We start from the raw sequence: 12485 nt of genomic DNA, 5'->3' as shown, positions 1-12485 counted from the left end.
TAGGAGATTAGGAAGAGGGGCGGGAAGGGAAGCATTCTGTTACTCCAGGGAAAGAACCTAGTGCTCTGAGAGAACCCTTACTTCCCTTATTGCTGATAATGCTGGCTCTCTCTGCAGCCTCTCTCTGTGCCTGTCTTTCTCTGATTAATTCTAATGAGACCTTTATCTCATTAACATATCAGAACTCCATTCATTCACCATGCCTGGAGGTCAGAGATTACAGCAGAATCTAAAATTCAAAGAAGTGGGGGCACCTGGGTGGCTCCATCAGTTAAGCCTCCAACGTAGGCTCCGGTCATGATCTCAAGGTTCTCAAGCCCCGCGTTGGGCTCTGTGCCGAAAGCTTTCGGAGCCTGGAGCCTGTTTCTGATTCTGTGTTTCCCTCACTCTCTGCCCCTCCCCTTCCCTCTCTCTCAAAAATGAATAAAAATATTTTAAAAATAAGTCATTAAAAATAAAATAAAATTCAAAGAAGTAAATCAACAAGCAAACCTAAAAGAATAACAAAAAAAACCTAAGTGAAATTTTACTAAATACTGATTTTCACAATATAGTGACAACTCCTCAAAGACACTTATCAAAACATACTACTGTCTAAGACAGGGAGTGACTTGGAAGAGAAACAATATGTACATAATAGAACATTTATCACACTAAGAATTTAATCAACATAGCAATTTAGGAGAGTATTGCTAATTACAAATTAGATTTCTGTAAGGATAATCTAGCAATCTAATCTACATGGGCTGGGTAGAAAGCAGACCTATTATTTAAACATGAGAGAGGGGTACCTGGGTGACTCAGTGGGTTAGGTGTCCAATTCTTTTTTTTTTTTTTTAATTTTTTAATGTTTATTTATTTTTTGAGAGAGAGAGAATATGGGAGAGGAGCAGAGAGAGAGGGTGGCACAGAATCTGTAGCAGGCTCCAGGCTCTGAGCTGTCAGAACAGAGCCCAATGCGGGGCTCAAACCCACGAACCGTGAGACCATGACCCGAGCCGAAGGTGGATGCCCAACCGACTAAGCCACCCAGGTACCCCAGATGTCCAACTCTTAATTTCCTATCAGGTCATGATCTAACTGTTCGGTTCGTGAGCTCAAGACCTGTGTGGGGCTCTGAGCTGACAGCATGGAGCCTGCTTGGGATTCTCTCTCTCCCTCTCTCCCTCTACCCCCACCCCACTTGTACACACTCTCTCAAAAATAAATAAACATTAAAAAAGTAAACATAAGAGATGGATGCTTTAATATGAGCTATAGATAACATTTTAAGTAAGAAGTCATCAATTCAAATGCCTGCATGGGACAGGCAAGTCATGTAAACAGGCCTAGTGGAGGGGTCCAGAGGGGTGGGGAGTCAGGGGCCTGTAGTGACCTGAGGAGAGTGCACCTCATCTAAAGAGGACAAAGACTGGGCCCCTGCCCCTTGGTGACATGCCAGAATACAGGCCCTATATTGCCATATGGCTTGATTTTTCTAAGAAACAACTAATCTTCATTTGTATGTAAAAATGTCCTGATTTTTAAAATATTGTGTGAGTCAAATGACATGTGTCTGAAGGCAACATTTGCACTATTGGCTTCCAGTTTGCAACACTGATTTTGAAAGTCCAAGTTACTTCTTACCTGCCTTAATCCTTGCTGGAGAAAACAACTGAGCCCTGAGAAGCGATGCTGCGTTGCATGAACTTATTTCTCCTGGAAATGCTTTAAGATCTTCAAGGAGGTCAGACCACAGCACAACAGACATCTGGAGGAGAAATGCCCATTTCCATTCAAGGTAGTATAATTGATTTTCCCCAGAGAAGCTTTGGACCAGCTCCTCCTTTGGAGAAAAACTCTGCTCCCTTAAAATGACAAATGTCATTTAAATGTCCCCTGTCATAATAAGAGAAGGCAGACTGCTTAGCACTAAACATTTCCCCCATCCCATTCTATGCATATTGACCCAGCTGAGAGAACATGTTTATAAAAATCGGGGGGGGGGGGGGGTGTAGCAGAATGGATCAGATGCCTTTTCAGTGGCAGAGACAATATTGACATCAACAAATTTGCTTAAAGATCTATAGAGCCACTAAATGCCATTATGTCTAACCTGACTCAGAACTACACCTAGAGAAGAATTTTAAAAGGAAAAAGCATATATTAGATCCATTTAATCTAGGGTACTACACACGTACACTTACTTCAAAGATACTGGTTTTATAGCGGATAAATAAAAAAAAAAATAAGATTCAGGTAAATAAAATATTTTAAGTGTACAAGGACAGTTTTCTTTTTAGGAAATCTTGTGAATGAATTCTATAGGAAAGAGTCCTTTTAATATATGAAATAGGATATGTAGAGGGTCTTTATAAATTTATATTCATATATAAATTTATACAAATTCTATAAATTCATGTTTCTATATTAAATATCTGGAGATGAGTCTGGTGGCTAAATCAGACATGCAGAAAAATTACCAACCTGAAATATTTTTTTAAACAGCATTGTTATCCTGGGAAGCACATAAGAGGCTTAAGCTTCATGCCTTGATGCAACGAGGCAGGACGGGTTGGGAGCCGGCAGAAGACATAACACCGTGTCATTTCTGTGTCTAGAAGGAAAGGATATTTGCACTGCCAGGTGGACTGTTAAAGCTGAACTCTCAGGAGCAAGAGACTAGCCCCAGTGAGCTAGTCAGGCTTTCCTGTACCCCAGCGGACTCTCAGGGGACCCAGCTTCAATGGTAAGCCAAACTCCTACTGGGAGGAAAAGGGGGGCACAGACCTGCCTAACTAAACTGCAGTTTTTCTTTTAGAGGAATCCAAAGAATTCCTGTTTGTGCATTGCCTATTTGTGCTATTTATTGGAATCTGGGCTTCTATAAATTTTAAGCCAAGGGGATCAGCGAATTGAAGTGTGGTCTGGATCTGAAGTTTTTTAAGTGTCTTGGAGGAGCTGCTTGCTGGGGGGAGCACTGAGAAGGGCAACTCAGGCACAGCATTTGTCCTTCATTCAACCCTCAACTGGTTCTAATGAGAACCTATGATAGAAAAGAATCTCCATCTCTGGCTCCGACTGGTCTATAAATACTTTTCTGGTCTTCATGGAGGGGCAAGGTATAGGGAGAGAAGAAAGTTGCAATAATACCAACCTTAGCGGTTAGTATGACTTGACTGAAAATTTTCAGGATATTTCTGTTGATTTTTTTCCCTGTGTTCAGAGAGTCTTAAGAACTGGCCACGCTTAGTTCACCAACAATTTAACAAATATTTCTTGATCACTTAAATGTGCCTGTACCAGAGATAAAAATATTAATAAATCATAGAAGCCTATGGGGATGGGGACAAGGAGAGTTGATGTGGAGAGAAATAGACACAAACAGATCATTTGATCATTTCAGTACAGTGTGTTAGTCAAATGCACATATGTGTAGATATATATGCAAGTGCATATGTTAATCTAGACAAATATATATGTGTATACTTATATGTGTGTGTGTGTGTGTGTATACATATAAAATACCAGGTGCTGATTTTATGTAAGTCACTGTGTTAGTTATATTACAAACATTATCATACTCAATATTCACTCAGAAAGGTTGTTTTGAGAATTGTCATTCCCAAATTATAAAGGAGGAGAATGATTTTCCCAAGGTCAAAAAGCTGGTAAGTGCAGGTCGGCCTGGTGCCAAGTCTCGGTTTCTGGCCACCACTCTGGGCTTCCTCTCATCTGAAGGAGACAGAAGAGTAGAGGTGATGGCTGAGGTTTTGTTTTTTCTTTTGTTTTTGGTGTATGTCTTTTGCATAGGTATCAAATTCACAGGACTCAAAACTGAACAACATAGAGTATACAGTATGTCTTGCTCCCATACCGACTCTCCCATAGTCTCTACTCCGAACCCTCTTCACTATCCCTATCCAAAAACAAAAACTTTTGTAGTACCTTGCTGTTATTCAAGAGTTCCCTTACACAAACATGTTTATCCCTCCTCCTTCATTACACAGATAGGCACACTATACACATTGCTCTGCCCCTTGTTTTTTAAATTTAATGATGTATCTTAGAACTACTTCCGTGTCAGAGTTTAGTATCCTCATTCTTTCTTACAGCACCATAACATCACATTATATGGATGTACCGTAATTTATTGAAATGTCCCATTCCCCATTTGATAGACGTTCCTGGGTACAATCTTGACCATGCTACCTTATGGAACTGTCGTACTGCTGGTAGTAATTTTTCTGTTGTTTCTTTTGGGTTTTCCTGGATGACAATATCCTTTCCAATATTATACTTCTGATTTCCTTTTCTTGTATCATGTCCTTGTCTATTACAAGACCTGAGTTTTTAAAGGAAAAGGGCTTAGTCAAAGAGAGGATTAGTATTTGAGGCAGAGAAAACATCAGAAGCACAAAGATATAAAACACCATGGTGAGTGCTGAGAAATACAGGAAATCAGGAATGTTGTATGTAAAATAATACAAGGTGAGGTGTAGAAGGAGTGAAGGGAAACGCATGCTATAAGGAAACCGTGCTGTATGAGGATGGGAGTCGTTTGCAATGAGGGACATGAAAGGATCACTCAATGTAAGACAGATCCATTGAAAGTGGCAAGCCTGAGGAAACTATTGAATGATTCCACGTGAAACATGATTAATGTAAACAATGCAGGGAGAGAAAAGGGTGAAGAGAATAATACTTAGTAGATAAAACTGACAAGCCTTGGTGACACCAAGGCATGAAGATGGAGAATCTGGATGGATAGACAGTGTCTATAAGTGAGATAAAGAGAGCAGAGGGATAAGGAGAAATTTGACTTTCAAAATGGCAATCTTGAAGTGTAACTCACTAAACAAACGGGAGGTACTATGGTATCCCACCTTTACTACCTGAGTGGCCTGATGGGTGTGTTGGTCTCTTGACAAGTGGTAAACTTTGGACCTAAACACAGATTTGTTAATGCTAAAATCAGCAATCATTCCACTGTGTGTGCTGCTTTCTAAATAAGCAGAGCATATGAAAGAACATAATTGAAAACAAGCACAACTTATTAAAATGAGGAGAAAAGCTTCAGGAGAGAATAGTAGAGTAAGTGAGCTAGATAGACAGACTGGGACCACATAGCAGAATCCAAACAGTTGGGGCTTTGACCCAGTCTGGGTGACCCAAATTTAGAGAATACAACAGAAAATAATAGTTTTTTCTAGATTATGCACATTTTAGGTAATCCCTCTCCACCAGCTCTGTTGGAAAGGTAATCTACCGTGATCCCTGGACATCCCTGCACATACTTGCTTGGTATGTCAAGAAACCAAGGCCCTAAGGCCCTGGCCACACTTTATCTAGGCCATTTGTCAGGATGTGTTTGCAGAGAGCAACCTTGAGGCATGAGGTAAGGTCTCCCTCTGGGACAAAGGGGAGGCTGTTTACTGCTGGCTATAAAACAATGGGTTACCCAAGCTCAGTGTCCTCTGCTGTAATGCAGTTCACTGCACGTGCAGGTGGCCATCTGGGCCCTGCTGGATTGCCCCTGTGGGATTTGGTGGAGGTGGGGAACAAGAGGAACCAATGCAAATGTGCTGGTGGTGATGCTGTTTGCTGTGCCCTGAGTATTAAAGTCTTTTCTCTCTGAAGTATAAGTAGATGTCTTCTGCCAGCATTCATGAAACAGTAACAGGCTAATTTATTAGCTTAGAAATAAGATGAAGTCATATCCTAGATCCTGAACATCTCTGCCCCTGACACTGTTGCGTCATGGTATTCAGTTTGCCCTTATCAGCTTCTGGGAGACCCGTTAGCAGCCAAGAGATAGATATATCAAGAAAAACAAGGCCAGGGAGCCCACTGGCCCAGGCCCTTTTGTGCCCGAGTGGGGCCCCCCTGAAGCCTTCTCTTCATCCTCATTGTTTCTTCATGATATGAGAGAACATCATAGTTTATGACACTGTCATTATGAATTTTGTTTTTGTAAGCTGAGAGAGTAAGGCTAGACTGTTCAGGGCCTTTCTAAAAGCTCGCCACTGAATTTCCACTCAACCATTTTTTTTTTAACATTTATTCATTTTTGAGAGACAGAGACAGAGCATGAGTGGGGGAGGGACAGAGAGTGAGGGAGACACAGAATCTGAAGCAAGCTCCAGGCTCTGAGCTGTCAGCACAGAGCCCGATGTGGGACTCGAACCCATGGACTGCGAGATCATGACCTGAGCTGAAGTCGGACACTTAACCAACTGAGCCACACAGGTGTCCCTTTTTTTAATGTTTGTTTATTTTTGAGAGAGACAGAGACAGAGTGCAAGCAGAGGAGGGGCAGAAAGGGGGGGGGGGGGACACAGAATCTGAAGCAGGCTCCAGACTCTGAGCTGTCAGCACAGAGCCCAACGCAGGGCTTGAACTCACACACCGAACCATGAGATCATGACTTGAGGCAAAGTCAGACGCTTAACCGACTGAGCCACCCAGGTGCCCCTCCATTCAACCATTTCTATACTCCTGTCTCTCCAGTTTACTGACTGTGCTCCCCACCCTGACCTTTTGCCATGCCACTGGCATCAATCAGTAGCCCAGAATCACCATTACTGATAGAAGCAGAGAGAGATCTGAGAGAGGAAATACAGAATCAACTCAGGAATTCATAGCAATCCGTTAATTGCTCTCTCATTATCTTTATAACACTTTCTCCATGGTAAGTAATCCTTTGCTTTAGCCTGAGACCCAAAAGGCCTCCCACAGCCATAGGAGAAAGTGTAAATCAGAAATAAACCAGCTCATACAAGGCTTGGCTTATCATCATCTGGTGGTTCACAAAACCTCAAGGCTTGAACTTAAGTTATGCTGATCCCAGATACCCAGCACCGCTCAGAAGCAAACATTTCTGAGGATGATTCATAGAAGTCTCAGCTTCAAAATATTTCTATAAACTATTTTCAAGTACAACCCCAACATTCAATGATAGCCAGAAATATGAGGAGACAAGACCATGAATAAGAACCAACAGAAGCACTAGACAACAGTAGACAAGGAATCTATGGGTTGGAATCATTAGACACAGCCTGTATGATGATGATTTCCATATCCTCGCATAGATTTCCATGCTTGGCTGATGTAATCTGGAATGGCACATAAACTTTCCCCTAATCAGTCACTTGTTCTCTCCCCTCCAGTCATTCCCATCTTCTCCTAAAACTTCCCCCTTTCGTTCTACCCTTTCCAGAAGCTTCTCTGTCTCTTTTCCCTCAGACATCTTCTCTTCTGCTTTCTAAGGTACTCAGATTCCCCTGTATTGGTTAATTATGCAGGCTCTGGAGAAACCCTGCCTGAATTCAAATCCTGGCTCTATAGTTTCTCTAGGGTAAGTTGCTGAACCTTTAAGCCTCCTTTCCATATCTGTCATGTGCACCTACCTCAGAGGGTTGTTATTAGGATTAAAGTAATTAATACAGGCAAAGTATTTATACTGGTACATGGCATTGGACAGTGCTCAGTAACTACTAGCTATGAAACCCACAAACCACTAAGCTTTAGTGTTAGGGTTATATAGTCAGGGCACATAACCAGCTACTTCCAGAGGGAGCTTCTCTTCTGGATGTCATTTTATTCTTGGGCTTCTGTCATGTCAGTCTTCCCACCAACACTGGCCCCAGGCACCTACTGCCTCTCTAGAGCTATGGTACAAGTTTGGACGGAAATCCACCACCCACCCCACTCATCATGAATCTCCTTAACACCAGCGCCACATGAGGAGGTCCAAGTGTCTTTTTACTTTACCACAATAGTGAAAGAAAACATAAGAGAAGGCAAATGAAACAAACCCTTCAGCTTGCGAGGTGCAGGTCCCTGTTCCTACCATAACTCTTAAACCTCCAGCACCCCAGGTTGGGTGCCATTCTCCTGCCTGTCTCAGAGCAGAGCAACTCCCTCACAGCTTCTGAAGGCAGGGGATGGGAGGTTCTCATGGGGTTTTCTCCATCACCCTTCACTCTAGCTCTAGAGGCCTCTTAACATGCAGAAGAGACTATGTGCCTACCATGAGAACCACCATTGCACAACTTGACTGTTCTATAACTGAGGCTGAAGAATGAGTCTAATTGGATTCTGGTAGGGGAAGATGGGTGACAGGACTCTGGTGACTGTCCAGAGGAACAGTGACTTCACCCAGGTGGGCGTTAGCTCCTCTGTATGAGGAGATCATCCCCACGTCAGACCAAACATTACAAGAGCACCATGCAGGTCCGGGACATGTTTGTCCTCACGTGCCCTCTTGCCAGGCTCCCTGCTTTGCTCTGTATCCTGGGGCCTGACCTCTGATGGCTGCATTTTCCTGGCTCCCCAGTCAGCTAATGTCCAATGGGGCTTGGCCACTGGATGTGGCGGAGGGAGACTGTTGAGTGGGAAGAAGAGAAAAACCAGAGTATCTCCCCATCTCTGTTCACCTGCTGCTCTTCATCATCCAGCTCTCCCCTCCAACAAGCCCACCATTACCAAGGTCTGTGGGTAAAACTGGCCTCTGACTTCTAGCAACACTGCCTCTTCCTCTTGACCCTCTAGACTTGGAATAGAAGTGGCTTCCTAATCTCTGGGCTGCAGCCTTGGTGGTTCAGTGGTAGAATTCTCGCCTGCCTAATCTCTGGGTTGCCTCACTGGCCCCTGTTTGTCCTCCTCTCCTCCATCATCTGCATTAAATATTGCACGCATTAAATCACCTGTTTTAAGTGGTCATCATGGTTTCTACTTTCCTGGGGAGGACTGGACTGATCAAATATCTTCTCAATAATATAACCATGCCCTTCATATAGGAAAGAGTATACACATATGATAACATGGGCTAACATTAACCAGACATCCTTCTCTTTACCTGATGCAACAGTGTTGTAAGGGAAGAAGCCAAGCTTCATTTCCTCTCTTCATTGTTTTCAAGCTCACTGTTAAATTTCCTGGCTTTGTACCACCTCTTTGAACCAGCTGACCAGAACTTCTTTAACTGTGTTACCATTCACAGCACTGTGTTGCCCACGTTCCCTCTTCCATCAATATTTCTTTTACGTACTTGTCATCTTTTTGTCAGGAAGCTTCACATCTCATGGTTTCAGCTCTTAGGTATATGTATAAAATCTCAGATTCATACCTCCAGCCTTGAATGTTTTCTAGGCAGGCCCTTGGAAAGAAAGGATGAGAACACGTGTTGCCGTGACCTGCCCATCCGTGGCCCAGCCAAGGCATAAAGGATCAAGCTGTTTTTTTCATTCTCCCATCTCCTCATATTCACACAGTGTCCATTCCCCCAAACTGAAACCCTTGAAATCTTTGCACTTCATACAATGAGCAATATAGAATTGTCCTTGAGCAGGAGGATGATAGGATTAATCTTTTCTTTTAGTCTCCACCTCCAAACCTCTGTGCCTGGCTTTTCAAAACCCCCATTTACCAGCCCCACCTACCTCTAAGCTCAACTTACAGCCTCCAAAATCCCAACCTTCACTCTGATCAGGCTGGTCTCTTCTCTGAGCCCCTTCACAAGGAAGGACCACCACAACCCTGTCTCTTGGACTGAGAAATCACAAAGCAGAATGATGTGACAGCATGAAGTCCAGGATCAGACTGCCTGGTTTCAAACCCCTGTTCTAGCTCTTACAGACCTTGGACAAATTGCCCCTCTCTATGCTTTGGTATCCTCAGCTGGGAGAAATAATACTATCTCTATCATAGGGTTGTTGTAAAGAGTAAGCGTCCTAACACGTGTACTTAGAACATTCCTGACTGGTCACATGTGATTGGAAAACTAGGTGGCGAGGAACTTCTTTGCCACCTATTCTTTGCCATAGCTTGGCTGTGTCACCATGTAGTTATCAAGCAGAAATACGACTTTCCGATTTTACCCAATATTTTATGTCTTATTCCAATTGCACAGAAGTACAGACTCCTGTTAAGTCTGAGAAAAGAACTGCTCTGTTTACAGGATTCCTTTACCTCCCTCCCCTCATCCAAATTCAGTCCCATCCTCTGAGAACCAGCCTGAGTCCCACTTCTGTGAAAGTCTCTCCCATTGCTCCAGCCTACTCCAAACTCTCCTTTCTGAAAACATTTGTATGGTAGGTCCACACCATACAAATTAGCAGTGAATTGTTGTTGTGAGTCAGTGTGTTCTGTTGGGGTTTCCAGGGGTTCCCTCAATAAATAGGTCTCTGCTTTTCAAACTGAGTTCTCAATAAATGAAGAACTATACCAAGAAGTTTGCAGGTAGAGCCCACATTATCACCTTTATTTTTGGCTGAGCTGAATTGTAGGATATACTATTGAGTGATGGTCCAGTGGGCCTCTGACTGCATAGGGAAATGTATCTTTTCCTCATGTAGTTGCCCCCAAAGCTACTCCACTCCAGGGAAATCAGCCCACCTCTACCATAGACAACAAGCATGTGAATGCCAGGGGTATATTTAAGGAAAAGTCCTCCTCCTACAAACCAAGAAGTGGGATAAAACACCCCCTACCACCAATCCCGCAAGGACTTTTGATGCAAGCTGTTAAACTCTTTGAGGGCAGGACCTATATCTTAAGCCTCTCATGCAATCTCTGTACTACTGAGAAAGATGTGCACATAACAGCTATTCACTAATAATAAGTTCAGGCTGTGTTCTAATCACTTTCCATATATGAGCTTAATCAGTCCTTATAACAACCCTACAAAGTAGCTGGTATTAACACTCATGTTTCATAGATGAAGAAACTGAGGCATAGAGTTCACAGTGCCAATAAGTGGTAAATCTGGAATTTAGACCAGTTGGGCTTCAGAATTCATGCTTTTAATCACTATCTGATACTGCTGTGATTGAATTTCAAGGGCAATAGTGTTGGTAGAAATGGGGATTGTGAGAGATCAGAGCTGGTTGGGAACAGCTCTGATAATAGCAAGTTAAGGGATGGTGACTGACATCTAATACTTAGAATCACTGGAGAAGGTTCTATGGCACATTTACTTTTTTCTAAACTATCAGAAATCCTGTGAAATAACCAAATTATGTACTACTACATGAACTTGGAAGGAACTCTGAATTCATTCCACTGAACTACTGACATAATTTCTTTATGTAATACTTGATCAGGAGTGCAAAAATGAATCAAAGAGGCTCACACTTGATTGAAAAAGAAATAGTTTCTGGCTCTATGACTTTATTGCTCATATGATTAAACTATAATTTGTATTTTAATAGACAAGGAGGTTTTTCTTTATTGTGGTACAGGACGATGTGAAAGTTAAAATCCTTTCCAAATATTAATTATATTTCACCTTATAGCTTTACATTGTATTTCCATGATCAATTGCAGTCTGAATCGAAAGAAAGAAAGAAAGAAAGAAAGAAAGAAAGAAAGAAAGAAAAGAAATAAAGAAAGGAAGAAAGGATAGAAAATAGCCTTCATGTATTTTGCCTGTGTACCACTAGAGGACACTATCTAGTCTTGTATCCCTAAGTGTTTTGCTTTGTTTCCTGTGTGTTTAAGGAGGCGAGGCGTGAAAGGAACTAACATTCTGTTGCAGGTTTATTATCGTGAAGTCATCTAAAGTAGAAATAAATTTCAAATCAAACCTGCTGACATGCTTTATTTGATGGTGACCACTGTTCCTTCAGTGCCTACTACAGGCACCATTCTGTGCCAGGTGCTTTAGGTATATTACCTGTGAATTACACAGCATTAGCCTTATTTCACAGGTGAGGTAATTGGAGATCAGGAAAGTCATATACCTTCCCCATGGTCACACAGTTGCACAACAAGGACTTAATTTAAGCTGTGAACCCAGACTAGGATTAAATAAAATAAAGAAAATTTCCATAATGCCAGTAACTGATATCCTGACCAGAGGCCCAAAGAAGTTATTCCATCTAATAGAGCATTTGGCAGTTCAGTTTGATGATGGGACATTATAAGTGTAGGATAAATACCAGCAACAACTCTGAATGTCATTTACAGCTAAATAGAGTCCAACAAAACAGCTAGCTAGATTGCTTTTTTTAAATTCCACTTAATCTGATTAGTCCCCACCCTGTTTGCTTAAATGTGGTGTAATAATTTAAGGGCCAGATATAACAAGATGGTTTAGTTCATAAAGGAACTATATTTATACCTTAGGCCTGTGGGTGACTGTCATCAACTAATTTTTTTGGGTGATCCTGACATAAGTGTTTATGCCTAGGAAAGGGGCCATTTTTACATGTAACATCGATGGATCTTGATAGTATTATTTCTGGTATGAAATTGTGCTATAATTCATTTTTCCACAAACATGGCTATATTTAGCAGTGATTTGCATTAAATTTATCCCATATACTAAATAATGACTCCATAGAAATCGATCAGGCCTGCACTCTATGCTATCAGGGTTAATATCAGTTCCAGTATTGTCCTGAGTCTTCACCTGTTAATTAAGATCATAATGAGCTTAGAATTATTCATTATAATACCCGTACATTTCCTGGTCTAGGATCTGTTTAATAAGCAGCTTCTAT

General features: G+C 41.9%; 1 protein-coding gene across 3 annotated transcripts in view; it reads left to right on the top strand.

Annotated features, from left to right (window-relative positions):
- Positions 1 to 12485, top strand: part of ARL15 (ARF like GTPase 15) — a 552301-nt gene that overhangs the window by 11506 nt on the left and 528310 nt on the right. Inside the window, exons 2-3 of one of the 3 annotated variants that reach the window (XM_078445522.2) lie at positions 1588 to 1780; positions 2488 to 2728. The exons of 1 other annotated variant lie outside the window; for it this stretch is intronic. In XM_078445522.2, coding sequence (XP_078301648.1) covers positions 2726 to 2728 — 3 coding nt within the window. In that variant the 5' untranslated portion in view covers positions 1588 to 1780; positions 2488 to 2725. The remainder of the gene's footprint in view (positions 1 to 1587; positions 1781 to 2487; positions 2729 to 12485) is intronic. One more of the 3 variants, XM_078445524.2, reaches the window with a different exon arrangement.

Source organism: Panthera onca, chromosome A1 (genome assembly GCF_046562875.1).
Source record: "Panthera onca isolate mPanOnc1 chromosome A1, mPanOnc1 haplotype 2, whole genome shotgun sequence".
Lineage (NCBI taxonomy): Eukaryota > Metazoa > Chordata > Mammalia > Carnivora > Felidae > Panthera > Panthera onca.
The sequence above is the reverse complement of the archived record's forward strand: the minus strand, read 5'-3'. Positions and strand labels throughout refer to the sequence as shown.